This window comes from Callorhinus ursinus, unplaced genomic scaffold (genome assembly GCF_003265705.2).
Source record: "Callorhinus ursinus isolate GAN/ISIS: 27379988/994484 unplaced genomic scaffold, GSC_fseal_2.0 scaffold26, whole genome shotgun sequence".
In the NCBI taxonomy this organism is placed as follows: Eukaryota; Metazoa; Chordata; class Mammalia; order Carnivora; family Otariidae; genus Callorhinus; species Callorhinus ursinus.
Genome location: NW_027397088.1, coordinates 6,206,423 through 6,229,074, shown reverse-complemented (window position 1 = coordinate 6,229,074; position 22,652 = coordinate 6,206,423). Strand labels below are relative to the sequence as shown.

Here is a 22,652-nt window from a genome sequence, read left to right as displayed (position 1 = left end):
GAAAGAAAGAAAGAAAGAAAGAAAGAAAGAAAGAAAGAAAGAAAGAAAGAAAGAAAGAAAGAAAGAAAGAGAGAAAGAAAGAGAAAAGTAAAGTAAAAGTAAAAGTAGATCAGATCTAAAAAGCAGGACCCAAAAGGTACCTGATTCATGTTGATACACAGCTGTATCTATACTTAACCAACACAAAAACGGCAGACATCTATTTTTATGTTAATATAAGGGGATGGCTGGAAAGTGAACATTTGCCAGGCACCTCCCACTTGTCAGGAATCATGCTAAGTTCTTTAACCACAACTCAGGAATTGTACTTGTTTTAATTAAGGAAACCAAGATTCAAAGTGGGTAAGTCATTGATCTAAGATCACCAGAGAGTAAGTAAGTTGCAGAGCCTGGATTTGACTCCCCTCACACCAGCTCAAAAGTGGGTGATATTTCCAGAGTAACAGGCACTGCTACCAGAAACATTTTCCATCTATGAGGCCAAGACCCACAGATGGGCTCAAACAACCCAAAAATTCAAGTCTTCTATTCAATCCCAAAGGGTGAAAAATGCAAAATTTCATACTTTCACACTTTCATGTGCAAATAAAGGTAACTTACTAGTAACTGACTACGTTGTCTACTAGGAGTTACTTCAAATGTGGCATTCACAGAACAAAATTAAGGACTTAGGAGAATTGACTAGGGACTTCCAGCATGCCACTACAAACTCTGGCTGCCCAAGAAGAGTGTGATGGTTAATTTTATGTGTCCATTTGACTGGGTCAGAGAGTGCCCATATATTTGGTTGACCATGATTTCCGGATATGTCTATGAGAACGTTTCTAGATGAGATTAACAGAATCTGTAGGTTGAGTAAAGCAGATTGCACTCTCCAGTGCGACTGGGCCTCATCCAATCTGTTGAAGGCCAGAATAAAATAAAAGGCTGAGTAACAATTTTTTCCCTGTGCCTGACTGTCTTTGAGGCAGAATGACAGTCTTCTCCTGCCTTTGGACCTGTGGATTTCAGCTGGAACTTATACCATGAGAAGCATGGCTTTGGACTCAGACTAGAACTCTATCACTGGCTCTCTGTGGTCTGACTTCTCAGCCTCCATAATCATGTAAGCCACTTCCTTACAATAAATCACTTTATATAAATCACACACACACACACACACACACACACACACACACACCCTCTAGGGTTCTATTTCCAAAGAATCCTGGCTAACACAAAAAGACAACACCAAGAAGCTCCTATAGCCCTGGAGCACACTGAAAAGTCAGAATCTCCACAATTCACTAGGAGGAGACTATCAGTTAATCTTCAGTGGTATCCTAGGTTGGTTGTAGATGTCAAATGCTGGTAGAGCTTTTGAACAATAAATCACTGTTAGTCCTATCACTGTGGATATATTTATTGTGGATTATTTGACAAATGCTATAGTATATATTGATGCATGATGGAATCAACATCTAACAACTAGATTTTAAAATTATATTTGATACTTTGGTTCAAATAAGAATCATTTATACCACTGTTATCAAAGCAGATAGATATATATTCTACATGGTCCCACCATCAAATTCCCTAAGAAATGACACATCATTGTTATCCCAAGTTTTTGCATGGAAAAGATAACAGAGTTGGGGCAACTGAACTGAGGGTCCTTCACCTCACTAAGAGTCAATCTCCTTAAAATATTGAGAAACGTCACCTGGATGATAAGGTGATCCCAAATCCCTCTGAAACTGCCTCTCACTCATAATCTTACAGTGAGAAAGTTATTCTTTCCATTTGTCTCATGTAAACCCTTCTCTGTTTTGATTTAAGCCTAGGTCATTAACCTTAAATGAAACATACCATGAATTATCTAAACCCCAATACATGCCAGGCCTCCAAGAGTCACCTTTTACTGGATGTGTGCTAAGATATGATTCCCACAAGATCCATACAACCCAACTCTGTACCTGAGTCCAATCTCAAGGTAGCTCTCTACCTTACAAGCTTCCAAACATTGAACAAATATTTCCATTTCTTCGATCTGGAATGGTCACTACATAGGAATGTCCTGTGCCCCAAGATACAGGTTCTCAGATTTAGGCAGAAATTGTTCTCCTGACTTCCCCAAACACATTCAAGTCACCCACCTATTCCTAGACAGCCTCTGACTCTTAGCTCTTGACTTCAACCTTGATCCTCCAATCACCCCAACAGCCAACATCTGGTCATTCCCAAGTCAGGCAGCATTCTTTGTCTTCCTATGGCTAACGTAACACTCACCTCTGCTGCTGTTCATGTAATCCACCATCAAACATAATCCCAGCCTGGATCCCAATGCGATCTAAGAGAGGTATTATAAGAAACAGTAGAAGTGGGAAGAGAGAAATGCTAAGAGAATAGGAACAACAGTTCTTCCGGTTTACTACAGATGTACAGGCTGGGAATTATCAACATGGAGACTGAACTATCTCCTTGACAGTGACTTCTAATCCAGGAATATATCATACCCCTTAAACTACATACAAAATCGTGTGTGTGTGTGTGTGTGTGTGTGTGTGTGTAGTATCCAAATCTCTCAGGAGATTCCCAAATAGTAAAAGAAAAAGGCTAGAAATCATTGCAATGATGAAATGCTATCAATCATATAAACAACATTTAGAAAGTCTCCATATAGGTGAAAAATAGCGTTGTCTTTAAATGATATATCTAGTTTAAGAAAATTCTGTTTTATCTTTCAAATTCATTCATATTAACTAGTTTATAATTTCAGAGACCTACTGCAGGATGAATGTGGGGGATGACATTAGACAGAAGATTTGAGGACAAAGTTTCAGAAAGAAGACACCTAAAGTGCCAGTCAAATAGCAGGAGCATCATCTTTTCCATCTAAGAGCAGACTCAGGTATCTGAACTGACAATTCAAGAAGATGTGCATATCACGGGTTACTAGCTGGTTCTGAGGCTGGCTGGTACAGCAAACTCCTTCTCATTACCTTCCCACCCATACCTACCAAACTGAAAATGTGAAATTACACCACCCCTTCCATAGAAAGTAGGTTTCTGTAATGTGCACCACACAAAGAAATGCAGTCTCCAGCAAGGTGTGAAGTCTACTGTGAAAGAGCATAATATCACTGTGAAAATATTTTTGCTACTTTCACACATCACTTCAGCTAGTACAAAAAATACTGCTACTGTAATTATGTGGATTCAGTAAAACCTAATGAGGCCCTCTTGGCCTCCAACAGCAAATGCAGAATGTAAATGATAATGATTTTCCTGAGATCTTCAAGGATTGAGATGTGGAGGATATTCATCTGTTTTTCTCCAGATCCTATACTGGTTCCAGCTTTTACCCTTCAGAATATCCTCTGTCCTTTATGCACCCATGTACTAAGAACAAGCAACTAGACAGCTTGTCCACAGTCTAAATTATAATCAGAAATTTTAAATTAGAATCAAGGACAAAAGTCTGTGCCTCCCTAAATGTGACTTGCCCTAGCAACCTATTTATTGGGTGAATAACAGCCTAACTTCCTAAAGACTTCTAGATATTCGGGAAAAGGAGCAAGTTGGCTGTGCTAGTTATCAATGTATTGCCTCTCAGACACAAATCAATCCACCATTGACTGCTCTTGAAAACTGAGTTGGGCCCTTCAAATATTTTTCCTTTGCCAGCAGCACCATCAGTAGAGGTCCCCGAAAAGGCACACATTACAAAGGAATTCCTGCTGGATCCCAGGTGTCCTGTAGCGTAAGCAGGCGCACTAAGCTCCCCAGGAGCTCCCACAGTGGACAGCTGCTTCCGCCACGGCCCTTCCTAGGCAATTTTATAGCAGAGTGCTTCCTACAAGACACCACCCTCAAATAGCTTTCCTTGGCCCCTCAAAAAGCAGATTTCCAACAAGTTCCAGAATGCAGATATCCAGCAATTTCACCAGCATGAAACCACTACCACCTCTGTGCCATTCAGTGAGCCACAGCTGGGGGCTGGGGGCGGAGGACTCTTCCTTAGGGGTTCAGTGTCAGTCCTAGGGGTAGCAGCTGCTCATTTATCTGCAAGTCCTATGCTCTCTAGAGTTCTCTTTACTTCTTACTAGCCAATCCCTCATTGCCCCAATTTTCTATGTTATAGTTAATAATTCTTTAAATTGAGCTTTCCCTGATCCATTACTATGTGGTTTCTGTCCTGCAATCCAGCCCTGAATGATATACCTGCTCCTCTGGAAGGCTGGAACATGAGAAACAGCTCTAAGAATGTCCAGCTAGAAAAGCTGACAGGTGAACTGCCATGCACTTAACTACATTAGCTGCCATTCTTTGCAGACTGGAGGCTGGCAGACCAGAACGAAGGAGACATCCAAACACCACATTTACCAACTTCTACTCTGTGCAGGATCCTGGGCTGAACAGGAGACACCCATAAGGAAGTGACCAACCAGTTGGAGAAACCAGACATATACAAAGTAAAAGTTCAAGGCGGGATGTACTGAAAGCTCAGTGAGGGTCATAATGCTATAGGTAAGTGACATGGTCTCAGGCTAAGAGGCTATGAGTTTCTATTATGTCATAGCAAGAACAAATTATCTGCAAAAGCCTTGTGCCAGAGAAAACAGACTGGTCTCTCTTTAAATGGTTCTCCAACCCCCCCTTTGTCCTCCAATAATGGGGTATTACTCAAATCCAATATATTGTGGACTCCTGGCTGTGACCAGTTGCCTTCTGCTTCACTGTCAAGAGACATACCTAAGTAAACACTCGAGTGGAGAAAAGGAATATAAAAAAAGAAAAGCCATTTCAATTTAAGTGTGTCTTTGACAGAAGGAGTCCTTCCTAAAAGAGTTTAAAGAGGAGATTAGGGAAACATGGTGACTATAATCTATCAAGGCCAAATAAAAGTGCCTTCAATAAAGCCCCTCCACATGAGGCTATTAAGGAAACCCAATAACCACATGGTGGAGAATAAAACCTTGTCATTCACTGAATGACAGAAAAGTGATTCAGGGTAGAAAGCAGGAATAAAGAGACTACCTTTGGCTCACCACAAGAGTAACAGTGGGGAAGCTCAGGAAAAGAAGCCCAAGAACAGGAGGGTTCTAATGAACCATCTGGAAGGTGGGAGAGAATATCAAAGGGAGCAAAAATGAAATTTTCTGATGATAAATGAGAGTGGTTTTCTAACAAGGATGAACCACAAAGGATGCCAAAGGGGTTGTTTGAAATGAAGGATATCTACTCCACTTGGATTGAATAATTACAGGCAAGGAGCACAATCCATGGAGGGAACCCCTTAACCACACTCCTACAGGAAGAAATGGGGAATGCCAGTGATTATTTTTAAAGAATAGGCAATTGAGATGGGATGGAATATGAACTGGACCTCTGAATGAAGTAGTATTTCAGTAATGTGTTGTGGTCCAAATTATAACAAAGTTTACTTCTCTGTATACCTTTACTTACCTCTTCTATATAAACATTCCCCTTTGTTTCTGTGTGAATATGCATGAATCACTATTAATTATAGAACGTTTACAACTTCTCAATAACATAACTATGTCTTCATTTATCAAGACATACGTGTATTTACTTAGAAATATAAGACTTTACTTTGTATTTCATAGGCTGGTAAAAATTTCAAAGAATTCTAGAACTAAGATAAATTTGGCAATGCTTTATTTTGGAAAGACAGGCATATTTTTAAAATACCATCACCATCACTTCATAAAAGAATATTTAAGTAAGTAGCAAGGAAATCATCTCGGGAAAAGGAAGAGTCCTTTGAAGTGAACAAATATACATTTATAAAACTTGCTACATTCCTCTTAGATCAGTAATTTTCCTGTAAGATCCACAAAAACTTGGTCATGGACCAGGACTTGTTAAGACACTCAAGTTCAAAAACTACCAGCCAAGAAAACAAAGACAAGAGAGATACACAAATTCTTAAAATTAAAAAAAAAAAAGAAGCAATGAGAAATTTTTTTTTTATACTACTGAAGACAGAAATAGGAAGAAGGGAAGGCTGATCATGAATAATCTTAAATTCAGGAGGAAGTGTGGCTTGCATATGTGTGTACGTGATAAAACTGACCCAGAGGAAGTCATCAAAGGGGAATGGAGACAATGAAGACACACTGAGGAAACAAAGAGTCTGCAGCCCAGAGTGAAGAATAAATTGCATAGCGTCCTACCTCCTCCACGGCCCCTCGGTGCACTCACTGTGCTCAGAGTGCATTCCCAGGAATCGTACACAGGGCACAGCTGGCGAAACAGGACAAGGCATCTCCAGGGACAAAAGGAAAATACAGCTTCTCTGAACACGGTCCAGGTATGTACTTGTTAATTTTTTTTTAAATCAGATTAAATAGATACAGGATTTGGATGGGCTCCCTCTGGTGGGTCTGTCAAACACATGAGATTTGCTATTCTTTGCAAAATGAATGCCTCACATGTTTGGTAAAAATTTAGTTTGAAGCAACCGAACAGTGGTGCTCAAACTTTTTAGTCTCAAAATTCCTTCCAGCCTCCAAAAAAACTCATAATATTTGGCATTATTTGCAAACAATAATGGTGCCTACTATCACTCACCTTCCCTTTACCTGCCAGGTAATCAGTGTCTTGAGTTTGATTTTTATCATTCCCATATATTTTTTCACACCCACCTACATATTTATCTAACAAAAAAAAAAAAAAACACTGTATGTGAAATGGCGGGGGAATGGGTGTGAAAGACAGAAGGAAGGAGAGCTAGAGCAAGTGAAAGAGACAAAGCATGAGCAAGTACACAATGAGAACACTTGTTATTTGGGCATATTCTAAAATATCTATTAAAGGGTGCTTGGGGTGCTCACTTCAGCAGCACATATAGTAAAATTGGAATGATATGGAGAAGATTAGCATAGCCCCTGTGCAAGAATCACACACAGATTCGTGAAGCATTCTATATTCTTTTGAAGAAGGATAGAATATTAAAGTGCTTTCTAGATCTCAAAAATTAATTAATTAAAAATAAAAATAAAGGGCACCTGGGTGGCTGAGTCAGTTGAGTGTCTGCCTTCAGCTCAGGTCATGATCCCGGGGTCCTGGGATCAAGTCCTGCATCAGGCTCCCTGCTCAGCGGGGAGTCTGCTTCTCCTTCTCCCCCTTCCCCCAGCTCATGTGGGCTTACTCACTCTCTCTCAAAAATAAATAAATAAAATCTTTTAAAAGAGAGAGAGAGATCATGTGCACCTGGGTGGCTCAGTCGGTTAAGCATCTACCTTCAGCTCAGGTCATGATCCCAAGGTCCTGGGATGGAGCCCTACATCAGGCTTCCTGCTCAGCGGGGAGTCTGCTTCTCCCTCTACCCCATACCCTGCTCAAGATCTCTCTCTCACACTCTCTCTCAAATAATTTAATTAATTCATTAATTTAAAAGATATAGTCAAGGGGCACCTGGGTGCTCAGTTGGCTAAGCGTCTGACTCTTGATTTCAGCTCAGGTTACAATCTCAGGATACTGAGATCGATCCCGGAGTCAGGCTCTGCAGGAGCAGGGAGTCTGCCTGAGATTCTCTCTCTCCCTCTCCCTCTGCCCCTTTCTCCCACCAAAGTCGTGCACACATGCACACACTCTCTCTCCCACTAAAAAAAAAAAAAAAAAAAAAAAATGGATATCATAGTTTGGTATCACTCATAACTTATTGATTCCCTGAATATTGGATTAAAACCTCATCCATGTTAACATAGATGCTCTGTGTTAGCTGCAATAAAGTACTCAATGTACAAATAGAGCCAATTGTCCTTTATTCTTTACATTTAAAGAAAAAAACACCAGATTACAGAGTATACAATTAAAAAAAAAAATACCAAGTAACTCTACAAAGTGGTGGCAACTATATACACTCCCAAAAAAAGGATGTAAGATTTGTGGTTCCCCTAGATTCTTGCTATTGTCGAGGTTATTAATTTTTACTAATCTAATGGGTTTGGAACAATATCTGGTTCTTACATATTTTGACTTTGCATTTGTTATTTACTGGTAAGACCGGTCATTGCTTGTTGGCCAATCACATCTATTGATAGGCTGTTAATGCTGATGAGTTATTAATTTTTTTAAAATTCCACAATAAACCATTCATATAAAGAGTGTATAGTATATTGTTTTTGAAGAATAATAAAAACACATACATGTGTGCTCACCACCCATATCCATTTTCAGAAAAGAAAACAGTACCAAAAACTTTGAAGCCCCCTTCATGCCCCTACCTGATCACAATCCCTTTGCCATTCCTAACAGAGGTAACAACTAAACTTTTTCATTATTCCTTTGCATCCCTTAATTTTTCCACACATGCATGAACCCCTGAGTAACATATTAATTTTGCCCATTTTTAAAACTCTACCTAAATGCAATCATACAATGTTAGCTTCTGTAACTTTCTTTCTTTGCCTAATATAACTTTGCAAATTCATTCATGTCAACGCATATAGTTGTGATTTACTCATTTTCACAGATATGACTCACATACCATTGGATAAATATGCCACAATTTACTTACCTGTTCTACTCTAGGTAGAAATATGGGTTGTTTCAGGTTTGGGCTAATACTAAGAGGGCTGTGAACATTCTCATCTATCTGCTAATAGGAGCACTCAAGAACACATCTAAATATATACGTGGGAGTGAGATTTCAGGCCTGTGTTTTTATACTCCCTCAGAGCACTCCCATGGCTCAGTGTATTGACCATACTTGGTACTGTCAGACTTTCCCTACTGGATTCTTTTTTTTCAAACTAAAACATTTTAATTTGATCAACATTAATCTTTTAGCTGTATACACACAGATATCTCCACCCTGCCTGTTGCCTGCCTTTTAACTTCATTTATGAAAGGCTTTGGTTAGGCAGAAATTTTATTTTAATGTATTCACTCTTTAACAATTTTTTCCATTCAGGATTTTTCTTTTTAGGGAGTCTGAGTTTAAGATATTATATTCTATCCCTAAGGTGATAATGATAATTTCTCATATTTTCTTCTTTAAGTTTTAAAGACCTCTTCACAAATGGATTGTGAATCCGTCCAGAACTGAATTTTCCATTTGGTGTGAGATAAAGAGCACAAATGTGGATAGGAAAAGATACTTTTTTCCTATACAGATAATTGTCTCAGAGCAATTCATGTAGAATCCATCACCTCTCCATTTATGTAACATCATTTCCACTTTATAATAAGATAATACACTTACAAATATGAGGAGAGCTACTTCAAAGTTCTTTATTTGACTAAACTTGTGCCAATAATAAGCCTCTTAATAACAGAGCATTTAAGTCTTGATGTCTGATAAGGCATGCCCCTTATACGGGTGCTTGTAAAAAATTGTTCTGGCTATGCACAAACCTGTTCTTCCCATGAATTTGAAGATTAGTCCTTCAACTTCTCCAAAATACCCAGTGGATATTTTGATTAGATTTACACTGAATTTATACATTGATTTTGGAGAACTGCCATCTTCATGATATTGTTTTCCTAGCTATGAATCTATGATTATGGTATATTTCTCCTTTTTCTCTTCTTTTATGTCTTTTAATAATATCTAATAATTTTATCCATAAATATCTTGAGCATCTTCGGCAACAACTATACCTGGGCACGTCAAAGTTTTAGTTGATACTATGAATGAAATCTTTATTCCATTATATTTTCTAACTGGCTATTACTTCTGGATTAGAAACATATTTTTTTTTTTACATTGTACCCATCAACTTTACTCAACTGTCTTATTAGTTCTAATAATTGACCTGAATATTCTATTCAATTTTCTAGGTAAACAATCATATCATCTAAAATTAAGCAACTTTAACCTCATGTTTTCCAGTGCTTATACCTTCCATTTCTCTTTCTGGCTCACTACATAAAGTAGAACATCCCACACAATGATGAATAGAAGCAGTGATGGTAAGTAATCCTGAATTGTTGCTAATTGTGATAGAAATGTTTATAATGACTCACCAATTATGATATTTGCTATGACTGCCTGACAAATATCATTTAAGAAAGTTCCCTCCTAGGGGAGCCCGGGTGGCTCAGTTGGTTAAGCATCTGCCTTCAGCTCAGGTCATGATCCTGGGGTCCTGGGATCAAATCCTGCATTAGGCTCCCTGCTCAGCAGGGAGTCTGCTTCTCCCTCTCCCTGTGCCTCTTCCCCTGGCTTGTGCTCTCTCTCTCACTCTCTCTCTCTCAAATAAATAAATAAAATCTTTAAAAAAAAAGTTCCCTTCTATTCCTAGTCTGCTAAAAGTTTTTATCATGAGTCATTAATGTCATCAAATGTTTTTTATGTCATAAAACATTAAATTCCATCAAATTATTTTTCTACATCTATTGAGGTGATCACATGCTTCTTCTCCTTATATCAGTTAATATAATATAATAGAATAAATGTATAATAATAACGTGGCAGGACACAATATACCAGTGAATTAAATTTGCAAATATTTCATTTAATAATTCTGTAACTGTTCATTAAAAAAGAATCACCTATGTTCATAAAGATGAAACTTCTATAATTTTCTTTTTCATCTAGTTTGTATATTAACACGTCTAACCTCATAAAATGAGCTTGATAAGTCTATTTTCTGAAACAGACCATACAAGTCTTTCACTTGGTAAAAATGTGTAAAATCATCTCAGAATGATGGAAGAGAGGCTATTAATCCTAGATTTAATTGGTTTCAGTCTTCATTGTATGCAATGTAATCTTCTATGATTAATATCTTCTGTCTCCTGTTTGTTTTTTAATCTTAACAGTTATCTTCCACATGAAACCAGGGAGCACCTCATGATTTTCTGATACCTTCTTACAGACCTGAACCCCAGTTTGTGTTCAACAAATGTTTTTCTGATTGACTGACCAACCCCACTGTTCTTCCTTCAGTCTTTTCCTTTAACCTTATATCGGAAAAATTTCAAACACACATGAAAGTAGAAAGGATAATGATCCCTCATGTATCCAAAACCCAGCTTCAATAATTAACAATTCATGACCAATCCCCCTCCATTCATTCCCACATGCCTATCCCCAGATTATTCTGAAGAAAACGAGACATCTGATCATTTCACTCACAGGTATTTCAATATGTAAATCTAAAGGAAAATGACTTTCTAAATATAATACCACTATCATACCTTAAAAAATAAAAATAAAAAACTCCTTAAATTCAGACATTCAGTTAACATTCAAATTCCTAATGACCTCAAATGATTTTTTCCTTAAAGATGTTTTCTCCTGATAGGGTCTAAGCATTATGATTTCTTGATTTTTCTTTTAATCTATAGGTGTATTTCCCTTTTATTTTTCTTGCAGTTTACTTGACAAAACTGAATCATTTGTCCTATACAGCAGTGCTTCTCAAGTTGCCTATATTGAAGGGACAGTTTAAGATTTCCCATCGGTCTCAGACTGACACATGGTCTTACTGTGCATGACTACCACACAGACTGAGCACATGCAACTCACCAGGAGCATGGAAGAACACTGGAACCAGGTTATATGATATTCCACAAAGGGATTCCACTGATAACATGCTTGAATATGATGGCTTAAACATTTCTAAACACTGCTGCTTAAACATGTCTAAGGTCTTCCTTTTGATTTTTCTGTTTATTTCATTATGCACATCACATCTTTTTTTTTTTTTTAAAGATTTTTTATTTATTTGACAGAGAGAGAGACAGCAAGAAAGGGAATACAAGCAGGGGAAGTGGGAGAGGGAGAAGCAGACTTCCTCCGGATCAGGGAGCCCGATGTGGGGCTCGATCCCAGGACCCTGGGATCATGACCTGAGCCGAAGGCAGATGCTCAATGACTGAGCCACCCAGGCGACCCTTAGCATTGCTGTAGCATTTCCCACAGGTTGGATTTTGCTTATTAATTCTCCATGGCATAGTTTAGCATGTTTCTCTGTCCTCTGTACTACCTGTCAATTTGGAGCTGGATCTAGAGATCTGATCAGAGTCAGGTCCAAATTTTTTGGCAAGACTTTAGAGCTGCCACTGTATTCTTCCATCAGGAGACCTGAAAGTCTGGCCCTGGCCCCTCTCTTTGTAATGTTGGTGGTCACTGGTGAGCAATGTTATTACTAGCACTAAATGTCAAAGGCCCGCGAGTAAATTGGGTTGTCTGAAGTTTGTTCTCTGAGAGTCTCAGAAGCTCTCCTCCCCTCAGCCCTCACTGGTTCCCTTTACGGCCTCGGTTTTGGACACAGTGCAGAGCTTACAGCTGGCAGTTTTCAGTTCCCACCATTTGTGAAGATCTTAGGGAGACCTCGTCACCCAGCTGTGTCAGAGATGGGCTTTGCTATTCCAGTTGCTGTATCTGTTTTGTAGATTTGGGACTATTACAAACTATACAACCCACCTCCCTTCTACATTTTTAGAACAATGCTGTTTGCTTTAGCATCTTAAAATGACACTTAATTCATTGATTTTTCAGGGTTTTACAATTTTCCTAAATATATTTAAACTAAATGTACTACAAGTACCTCTTTAGCTCCAACCCACACATTTTGCTTTATTAATGTTAACTGTGATCACACAATTTAAGTGGGGTCTACCAAGTTTCTACAAAATAAAGTGACTATTTTCCCACATATCTGAGCAGTCTGAAGACAGTATTTTCCTTGCTGGTTAACAAGTAATTTGCAATTTACTATAAAATTTCTTTTTTTTTAAAGATTTTTATTTAGTTATTTGGCAGAGAAAGACACAGCGAGAGAGGGAACACAAGCAGGGGGAGTGGGAGAGGGAGAAGCAGGCTTCCCGCAGAGCAGGGAGCCCGATGCGGGGCTCGATCCTAGGACCCCAGGATCATGACCTGAGCCGAAGGCAGACGCTTAACAACTGAGCCACCCAGGCGCCCCTGTAATATTTCTCTTTATCCCATGAATCTATGACTGTGAATTTTTAAATGTCTGAGGACATGAAAAGTTTTTATCATCCTTTCTTCCTGCTTTCTACATAAACCACATTGTAGTCAAGCACAGTTCTATTATGTTATTGATTCTCTGACATCTGTTTAGACTTCAACTGTCAACTGGTACATGGACAACTTATTTTAAGTATCCCATGTGACTACCTACCTCCAACTGTGAGTATGGAATTTCTGTGTGGATCTGTATAGTTACAGAATTTTATTTTATTTTAGTTATGGAATTTTAAAAATAACCATAACTCAAGCCCATTATCTGTATCTTTACTCACTTTGTCTTCTTAACCCACTGGCTTTTGATTGAAGTCATTTAAAATCTTCTACTATGATTATGAATTTGTCAAATTAAACTTTTATTTCTTCAGTTTGGGTTTATGTATTATGGCTATGATGTTGGGCACATTAAAATTCCTGATTCATAAAGCATTCTAGTTGATATATTATCCCTCTTTATTCGTATTTATCAATTTTTGCCACAAGTTCTATTTTGTCTAATATTAATATTGCTGTACCAGCTTTCTTCCAGCAAGTATTTGCTTGATATATCTTTTTCCTGCCCTTTATTTTCAACCTCTGGTATGGTTTTGTTTCAGGTCTCTCTCACTGAAAAATGTCTACTCTGGTAATGTATGTCTTTAATTGGTAAGTTTAACCCATTTAGATTTGTGAGTACTGATACATTTAACCTTTTTTCGAAATACAAACCGGGTTTTCTTCACAATTAATAGTTAAAATATATATTGTCATAATTCAGCCATTTCTAGGCTTATCCCTGTTTCTTTTCCCCAGACCTCTGTATTTACTTTTCTTCTGTAGAAATACACATTATAGTGATTGAAACAATAATTACAAAGATTACTAAATAACTGAACTTTAAAAGATAACAATATAATTTTTAAATTACATAGGTAACATGATTAAAATTACTGAAAAATCATGTTCTAGGGGAATAAACTGAAAGAAGGAAAAAACATTTTTTTGATGGTTAAGATTAGGTCAAACTTAGTGCCAACACTTTAGTTGAGACCAGGCTTTAAAAAGAAATAAACAAAATCAACAACAACAAAAAAAAAAACCTCTCTCTCCCCAATACCATTCTTAAAACTAACGCTCTACCTGGGTCATAAGCAGGTCCCACTTACAAAGCAGCTACCTAGAAAACAACAGAATACTGCAGAATGGGCAATGGACTCAGAAGACCTGAGTTCAAGTTTCAGCCCTGCCACCAACTGGGTGGATAACCTTGGGCAACCTCCGGGGACTTCAGATTCCTCCTGGTTGAAGTGGAAACAATTGATCTCACAAGGGTTTTAGTAAGAGGAATAAATGAAACAATGGACATGGAATTCCTCATCAAACTATATTATTAGTTATGTGTGTGTGTGTGTGTGTATAATTTTTTAATGATAAGGCAGAATATACAGTAACATTATCAGTCCAGATTAGCCACGTCTGCTAACGACTAAACTGGACTGGACCCCAAACAAATATGAAACAAGATAAAGATGACTTTCCTATCCCTCTTCCTATTTTCCACCTTCTAAGGTAGCCTGGATTTTTCCTCCATTATAATTCCAGTGTAAGTCTCAAAGCTTTCACAGCCACTTTCATGGCACGGAGGCTTACAAATCAGTGAGCACTTTCCTTTCTCATTTTTTTAATGAGGTGAGCCAGGCCGAGCGCCTGCCGGCTGCCGTGACCTGACCACCATCCCGCTAGTATACATCTCCTCCAGTTTATTAATTATAGGTGACATTCTATCGCTTGATCATATTTCCTAGACTTTGACCTATGTTCGTTTCCTTTTCACTTCCTAATAAACCCATACCCTTATTAATAGTGTTAATCCTAATTTAGAAAAGAGCCAGCTATTCCAAGGAGTAAGAATGCTCATTTAAGCAGCTATACAATTAAGCGTGGATGGTCTTTGCGTGTAAAGCTCACCTACTGCTGTAGGATCACTGACTCACAGAAAAACAGCACATCCTGAGGCAAACAGTTGTCTCATACGACATGGCTCACTTAATACAACAAAACAATGATTCCTTCTTGGCCTAGGGATCACATACTATTCCCTTCCATGTCCAAAAACCCATGAAGCTTCTGTTCACAGGAGGGAACTGTTCTTCCTGTTTTGATGAACATGTATGGAAGAAGTGTGAAAGGGGTAAAGTGAAGTATTTCCCATGCCTCATTTTATTCCATTTGTTTCTTACATAAAAACAGAGACTTAAAAATATATGAATGAAAGACAAGTGGTATTGCAGGTTTTTAGGAAACAGACTCAAGCTTTTAGGGATTTTCATAATTTGCCAAAGAGAAAAAATTAGGAAATCAGTATATTATGATATCAGCTAACAAACACGCCAGGTGGCCTTTGAGAACAACCAGAATATCAGATTCCCTGATCAAAAACCTCTAAGCTCCAAACATATACTTCAGGAATAGCAACAACTAAGACATCTCACAAAGAAAAAAATGTAAAACACCTACAAATGTAGAGGAGGGGATGGTAAGGGAAGAGCTTGGGACCAGAACACAGTTTCCAATCTAAGCCAATAAACTGCCAGTCCCCTCTACTGTAGAAGAAATTCATTAACCTCTAAAAGCACAAAAACCTAATTCACTTTTACTAACTGAGAACTGGGATAACCTGACCATAGGTTTCAGCATTGTATCTTAACCATCCTGGACTGAGGATAAATTTGAGCCACTGACCATTCATATGAAGAAATCTAGAGAAAGGCAGGTCAGTATTGAAAGACTAAGACCAGATGAGGCAAAACAAAGGCCCACTCATTTCTGTAGGTACGAACACAACAAATCAATAAAAAAATATTGAGGCTCAGCCTGTACTGATGTACAATTCACAAATGCAAAAGGAGATCAAGGACAACTGCTTTCATTGAGATAAACTTTAGTGACCTCAACAAGAATGTCCATGCTGTGTATCAATGATAAGAACGGTCTCAGGACTCACCTCGTGTTTAGAGAAGAGTCGGACGCCCTCCAACTGGTGGAACACTGGGTAGTGCTGGGAGTCGATCTGGTCGCGCCGATAGACATCCCCCACTACCAGGAAGGCATCCAGCCCAGCGTGCAGCAGGTCCCATTGGTGTGCGGACGTGTGCGCTCGCAGCATGTGAGTCCCATTCAGGTAATAGTTGTCTCCCTTCTTTCGGCTGGGGTGGTCAGCTGGGATGAGCAGGCTGTCAAAGTTCTGCCAGGTGGTGACCACTGGAGAAAGGTCCTCATAGACTGAGAACAGTGGAGTCCTAAAGCGGCCCACATACTGCTTGTAGAAGTGCTCCTTCACCCTCTCCTTGATCAGCCAGAGAGGGTGATGCTGCTGGTTGTGCAGATTCCTGCCAACCCTGGAGAGGACTTTCTGGGAGAGGTTGCTGTAGTCGTCCTGAGGGTAGGATTTGCCCAGCAACTCCACCACACCACCTGGAGCTCCTCGGGCAGCAAACTCTGAAGCAGCAGGTCTCGAGCCCAAGGCCTGCCGATGATGGCCTTTGGAGACACTACTGGCCTTCCTCACCAGGTAAACATGCAGGTGGGCAACTCTCCTGAGAGCTGAGCAAACCATTGTAGAAACTCCTTTCACAGATTCTGCAAAGAGCACACATGCAAAGCATAAGTCCAGTTTCCCTCTCTAAAACAGTAAACACGTCCTCTGTTGTCTCCAACCAGCATCCGATTGTCCTACTGACATCTGTTTCCCTCACTGCCTCCTCCAAACAGACAGAAGATCCCACTAAGGAAATCTGCTGACAGAGGCTTACTAGGTACTGCTCTAAATCAAAAGAACTTTGAACATCACTTTTAGATCCCTATTCTCTAGCTGTCCTTCTGTGGGTTTGAAGAAAACTTCATCAGGTCATGTCATGTCCTGAATCCCTCAGGTTGAATAAAACTTTAAATGTGACAATTTGCTTTTATTTGGACTATATTCTAGAAACAAAAAGTTTAGAGGGATTGCCTAAAGGACAGGGCTTGGTTGACCCTAACAATGTCTCATTAATTAAAGGAAGCACATGACTACATATAGCAGAAGAGAGGATATTTGAAACAGCCATGCTGCATGTTTCTGCCTGTCATCTTAACTAAGTTCTGCTTATCTTTGACAGACATGACTTCTGCATTCCACTATATTATAAAATGTTATTACATAATGTTACAAAACTGTTACTACATTAACTTTTTTTGATGTTTCAAATAAAATACACCACTTTGGATGATGGTTATTTTTATTTAATATTTATAAAAATAAAAATGAAAAAAATGAAAAACCCAGGTGAGGTGGCTCAGTAGGTTAAGCAACTGTCTTCTACTCACGTCATGATCCTGGGGTCCTGGGATCTAGCTGCATTGGGCTCCGTGCTCAGTGGGGAGCCTGCTTCTTCCTCTCCCCTGCCCCTCCCCCACTGGTGCTCGTTCTCTCTCTCTCTCTAATAAATAAAAATCTTAAAATAAAAAAATTAAAAATAAATTTTTAAAATGAACAACTTAAGGAAATATTACACAAAGTGGTAGACTATACCAATGGACATCTGAAGTTATTTTTATAAAATATGAATCTTTTCTATCCTCACATCTGGTCATGTCATTTTAAATACCAATGCAGCATCCTACTGTTATATTTTTGTTTCATAAAAGAACAAGTTTCTACTATGCACCTACAGTAAACCAGGAACAGGACTACACTTATTTGGGAAGGGATACAGAGCAGCCAGAAGACAGAGTACAGACCAGATCTTTTTTAAAAACCTGCCTAGAATTTGGGGCGCCTGGGTGGCTCAGTCAGTTAAGCATCTGCCTTTGGCTCAGGTCATAATCCTGGGATCCTGGGAGCCTGGGATCAGCCCGGTGTAGGGCTCCCTGCAGGGAGCCTGCTTCTCCCTCTCCCTCCACGCCCACCCTCCACCCCCCCACCCCCAATTCATGCTCTCTCTCTCACTCTCTCCCAAATAAATACAATCTTTTTTAAAAATGTCTACAATTTAATTTAAGAAGAGCAGCACATTAATTAATTTAAGAAGAGCATCAAATTGCATAGTGGTAAGTCCCTTCGGCAGTCACCCGATACAGGCTGTTCGTGTCACCAATCAGGTATAGCTGACTGAACTCTATAAAGCACTGGAAGAGATAAGACAACTACTGGACCACTAATGTAGTGTTCATTCCCCATGGTCACAGAAACAAGTTTTAAACTGACTCAGGGGTCTCAGTAATGGAAATCTTCAGCTGTTTTATCCCTATGTTGGCAAAAAAAATTATTATGAACTTAAATCACCCAAATCATCTTCAAAATTTTGGAATTTTTTATCTATTGGGCTACTTTAAAACATACAACCATGTGGTTATTTTATGTGAGGGTCCTATAATCATACTAAGAAAATACCTACCTTCGTGATAGTAAGCTGCATTAGAAGTGAATTGTATTGTTCCAAGTGACATCAAAAGCCTACTGAGTATGTACCCAGGCAGCACAGTGCCCCGATTCAAAAGTGTAACTGAAAATATCTAGCTACAAGTTATCATGTGTGTGTGTGACTGCTTATTAGCTGCCTGTGCACAGCATCTTTGCAGGAGACTGCCATCATAAGAGAAGATACCCAGGAACTCCCTGGATTTAATTCATTTATGGCACTACTTTGTCAGTTGTTTCAAAAAGTGTTTTTGGCTGAACTTCAGCGGAAATCTGTCTTCCCATCTACAATGTTCAGTGGCTTGTCAATGCAATAGATATGAATTTTAAATATGCATGTGCCACCTTCTACATCTTAGCGTGAAGTCACACTGTTAGGTTGTTAGCTACCCAGCTGAGCTACCCAGCTCAGCACCCTTGGCAAGACACAAGAAAGCATCTCTTCCCTCCAAAGGCTATGCTGTGATGCAAAGTTCAGAATGCTTCTGGGGATGGGGCTATTGGTGCAATTGTTCATGGGTTGCTGACTACGTTTTCCCTCTCAGTTCCCAGCCCTTCACACATCCAAACCCTCTTCTAGGTCCCGTTCCCACATATGTGCCCCATCCTCATGCCCTTTCTTTGTTCTCCTCACCCCACTCTCAGCTTACTGAGAAAAGTTTCATTTTCTTGTCTTCCTTTCCAGACTTTTTATCTGCTCAGCACTGACATATATTCCCCACTACCATTTCTCCCCACCGAAAACAATTATTTGGGGTTTTTTTTTCTATTGTCATCTATTACAGAGAGAGAATAATGATTATGATAGCTTTCCCACTTCCATCTGAGGAGATTCCATTCTTTTTGTCTCTTAAATTTCTCTGTAAGAAACAGTTCGGGGCACCTGGGTGGCTCAGTCAGCGTCTGCCTTTGGCTCAGGTTATCCTGGAGTCCTGGGATCGAGCCCCGCATCGGGCTCCCTGCTCAGGAGGACGTCTGCTTCTCCCTCTGCCTCTGCCACTCCCCCCTACTTGTGCTCTCTTTCTCTCTCTCTCTCAAATAAATAAAATCTTTAATAAAAAAAAAAAGAAACAGTTCATGTGGAAAACACAAGAGACCAAGGAAAATGACACTGCTGATGGCAGTCATAGCTCTATTGATATGGTGGGCTTCCATCTCACACTTTCAACAACGCTGTGAGGTAAGCGTTATTCCTACCATTTACAAAGAAACTAAGACTCAGAGAGATCATGCATTTGAGCAAACTCATAAACCTCCCCATGGACAAAGTTCAGAACTCTGACCAACTTAAGTGCTTCTCAATCAATAGCTCCCAACTGTTAAATTCAAATTATACCTCTTTAATTACTCTTTTAACTTCTCTCTTACCTGAGCAGTTTAGATTAGACATAAATGCATTTTAAATGCACAAGTGAAGAAATGAAACACTATGTAACCAAGAACTGGTAGGCCAAACCTGCCCATGTCCTGTTTTTGTAAATAACGTTTTGTTGGAATGCAGCAATTCCCATTCATTTATATATTGTCTGTGGCAGCTTCTCTACCGAAGGCAAAGCTAAATAGTTGCCACAGAGACTATATAGCTCACAAAGACCTAAAACACTTATCTTATTCTTTACAGAACAAGTTTGCTGAGCCGTTTTAGCTTAATTCACTGAAAAGTTCTTCCACACAAGAATATCTTCTTAGTCACAAAAACATGTAGATTATAGAGCCACTAAAAGAAAAGTATAAATGTGGATATTAAATGTGCTAATATTGGTACAGAAGACACAGTGAGACCAACTGTGAGAGGAGTCAATACAATACAAAGGTCAAAAGACCACACTTTGCAGAGACACCCACATGGGTGTGACCCTAAGTCAGCCACTCAGGCGCTGTGTATTACTCTTGGACACACAGGTTGACCTTTCTGATTCTCAAGTTTTTCATGTGTAAAAATGTAGAAAACAATATCTACCTCATAGTAAAAGAATTAAACTAGATCCTGTTCATAATATACTTAACTCAATACCCAATATGTAAAAAATAAGATGAGTTGAATCTAGAGTTAAAAATGACACAGAGACTTCTAGAGACCAGGTAACAGAGAAAACAGTAAAGTTATTCAGTGAGACAGGAAACACAGGATGAATTTTGTTTGTTTGTTCAAATGATTTTCATAGGTGCATTTGTGGTTGGAGAGAGAAACAGCTTTGGACAGGTTAAAGTTAAATATGCCTGAAGATAGTCATGTTTTAATTTCTAGGAATCAGTCTGAGGTATGGGTTTGAAAACGAAGTGAGAGATTAATGCTAGAAATGTAGGCCTTGGAAATTAGGTGTATAAAGGTAAGAGTTAATATTATAAAGGTATCTGACAATCCATGGGCAGGTAAGAGCAAAAATAAAAATGGGCAAAAGACCAAATTCTTGGAAGTTACCCTATTTAAGGGAAGGGTATATAGAGTAAGCCAGAAGAGAACCAAAGGGTACAATATCACAAAGCTAGGAGCAGAGAGTTTCTAGATGGAAACCAAGGTCTTTTCTGAACCTAAATGCCACTGTATGTGCAATCCTTAGCATGCTGTACTATTACTATTTGTTTGTTGTTAGACTGTGTGGTTCTTGAGAGTAGAACATACACTCCCTTCTCTCTCTCACGTAAATCTTCATATACCCAGAGTCTAGCACTTCACCTGATACTGGATGAAAGAGGAGGGAAGAAGTGAAAGAGGAAAAACAGGAAAGGATGGGGAAAAAATTGCTCAACATGATAAAACATAACAAAGAGGTTTAAGCAGGGGGCAAAGTAAAGAACTATTTGACAAGACGACCATCAACAACGCAATTTCAATGGCTGAGTGAGGACAGAAATCAGATTATAATGGGTTAAGAAATGAACGGAAGACGTAAAAATGAAGGAGGACACCAAAGAGGGAATAAATAAAAATATTTAAAACTTCTGAAACTAAAGGAAGGGAAGCTGAGGGAACTTTTAATAGATGGTCCTAATCTCCCAAGGAAAGCTTTAGATTTATAAAGAATAATATTGTGTATGATCTCAACATTCACCAAGTAAATGTGGTTTTTTTTTTCTAAGAGGAATGCTATAGTTTCGGATGAAAGTTATGAATATTAGATAGTAGGGCCAGGGGAGGGCACTATGCATGAAATTAAGAGGAATCCATTTAAGAGTTACTACAGAAAATAAAAATTCAGAGAAACATGAGAAATTTGAAAAGGAAAGGAAACTGATTTAGAGAAAGTGTAAGTTCAGAATGTGTAGGGAAACTCTAGAGGAAAAAGGATGATTGACTGATTTGGTTACTGGAAAGTAAGGAGTCAGCCAAAAAAAGTATGTTAATTGGTGACCTGTTATCCAGGAACAACCTCACAGAAGAGAGCAGTCACTAGAAGATTTTTCAAGATAGACTCAAAGGTTATCGATTTAAAAAAATAAGTAAAAATTAATATACATTCTGTATGAATCCAAGAAAGTCACCAACCAAGGGTTCTGGTGGCTAGTGGAGGTAAGTATATTGATCTGAATACTACTTAGCACCAGATAATCTATCTTCCTGGCACACCCTCAATTTTAACCTACTTCACTCCAATTTCTTGGGCCCCCAGAGCCTTCTTAACTGAATGTTAGGCCTACCTTTAGATCAGCCAATCATGTTAAAGTCAGAATCACCTATATGAGCAATAGTACAGCTCCTTATCAAGAAGTCAATATTAGCTTTTGAAAAGTATACATAATAACAAGAGTGCTTTACATTTTATAAAAATAATTTCACATGCATCTTATTACCGATTCCAATAACACCTTGGTGGTACACACAATTATTAGTCACAATTCACAGAAAAAGAACTACTGGTTCATAAATGACATAACTCTATTCCCATGGATAAAAGTAGCAAAGAGGGGCCTCGAATCCTTATCTCTAACTTTAAAATCCCATGATCTTTCCACTTTACTCTAAGCCACTGAAAAAGAGAAGATGGAGGCAAAAAGGGCACAAAAACAAAGGTGTAAATAAGAGTTTCTTTAGCCAGTGTACAAATTTTTAGTTGTATAAAATGAATATAAAAATGTCATGCATTAAATATATAAAGAATTCTATGTACCTCCTACCCTATCATGACTTAAAAATAATATGCTAGAGAAGTCAACACTACTAAAAAATGCAATGAACTTTTTTTTCTTTATTACTTACAAAGACATTTTGAGATGTCTGCAATGGGCCAAGACTCTTTTTAAAAGGCTATTTGGGTAAGTTCG

General features: G+C 38.7%; 1 protein-coding gene and 1 non-coding gene across 10 annotated transcripts in view; one reads left to right on the top strand and one right to left on the bottom strand.

Moving 5' to 3' along the window:
* FARS2 (phenylalanyl-tRNA synthetase 2, mitochondrial) overlaps positions 1 to 22,652 on the bottom strand; it is a 536,237-nt gene that overhangs the window by 380,745 nt on the left and 132,840 nt on the right. For all 9 annotated transcript variants that reach the window (XM_025891117.2, XM_025891118.2, XM_073877541.1 and 6 more), the window contains one exon: positions 15,936 to 16,570. In XM_025891117.2, coding sequence (XP_025746902.2) covers positions 15,936 to 16,547 — 612 coding nt within the window. In that variant the 5' untranslated portion in view covers positions 16,548 to 16,570. The remainder of the gene's footprint in view (positions 1 to 15,935; positions 16,571 to 22,652) is intronic.
* On the top strand, positions 6,832 to 6,938 carry LOC112838424 (U6 spliceosomal RNA). Its single transcript, XR_003211983.1, has one exon. It is a non-coding gene; the product is annotated as a U6 spliceosomal RNA (small nuclear RNA).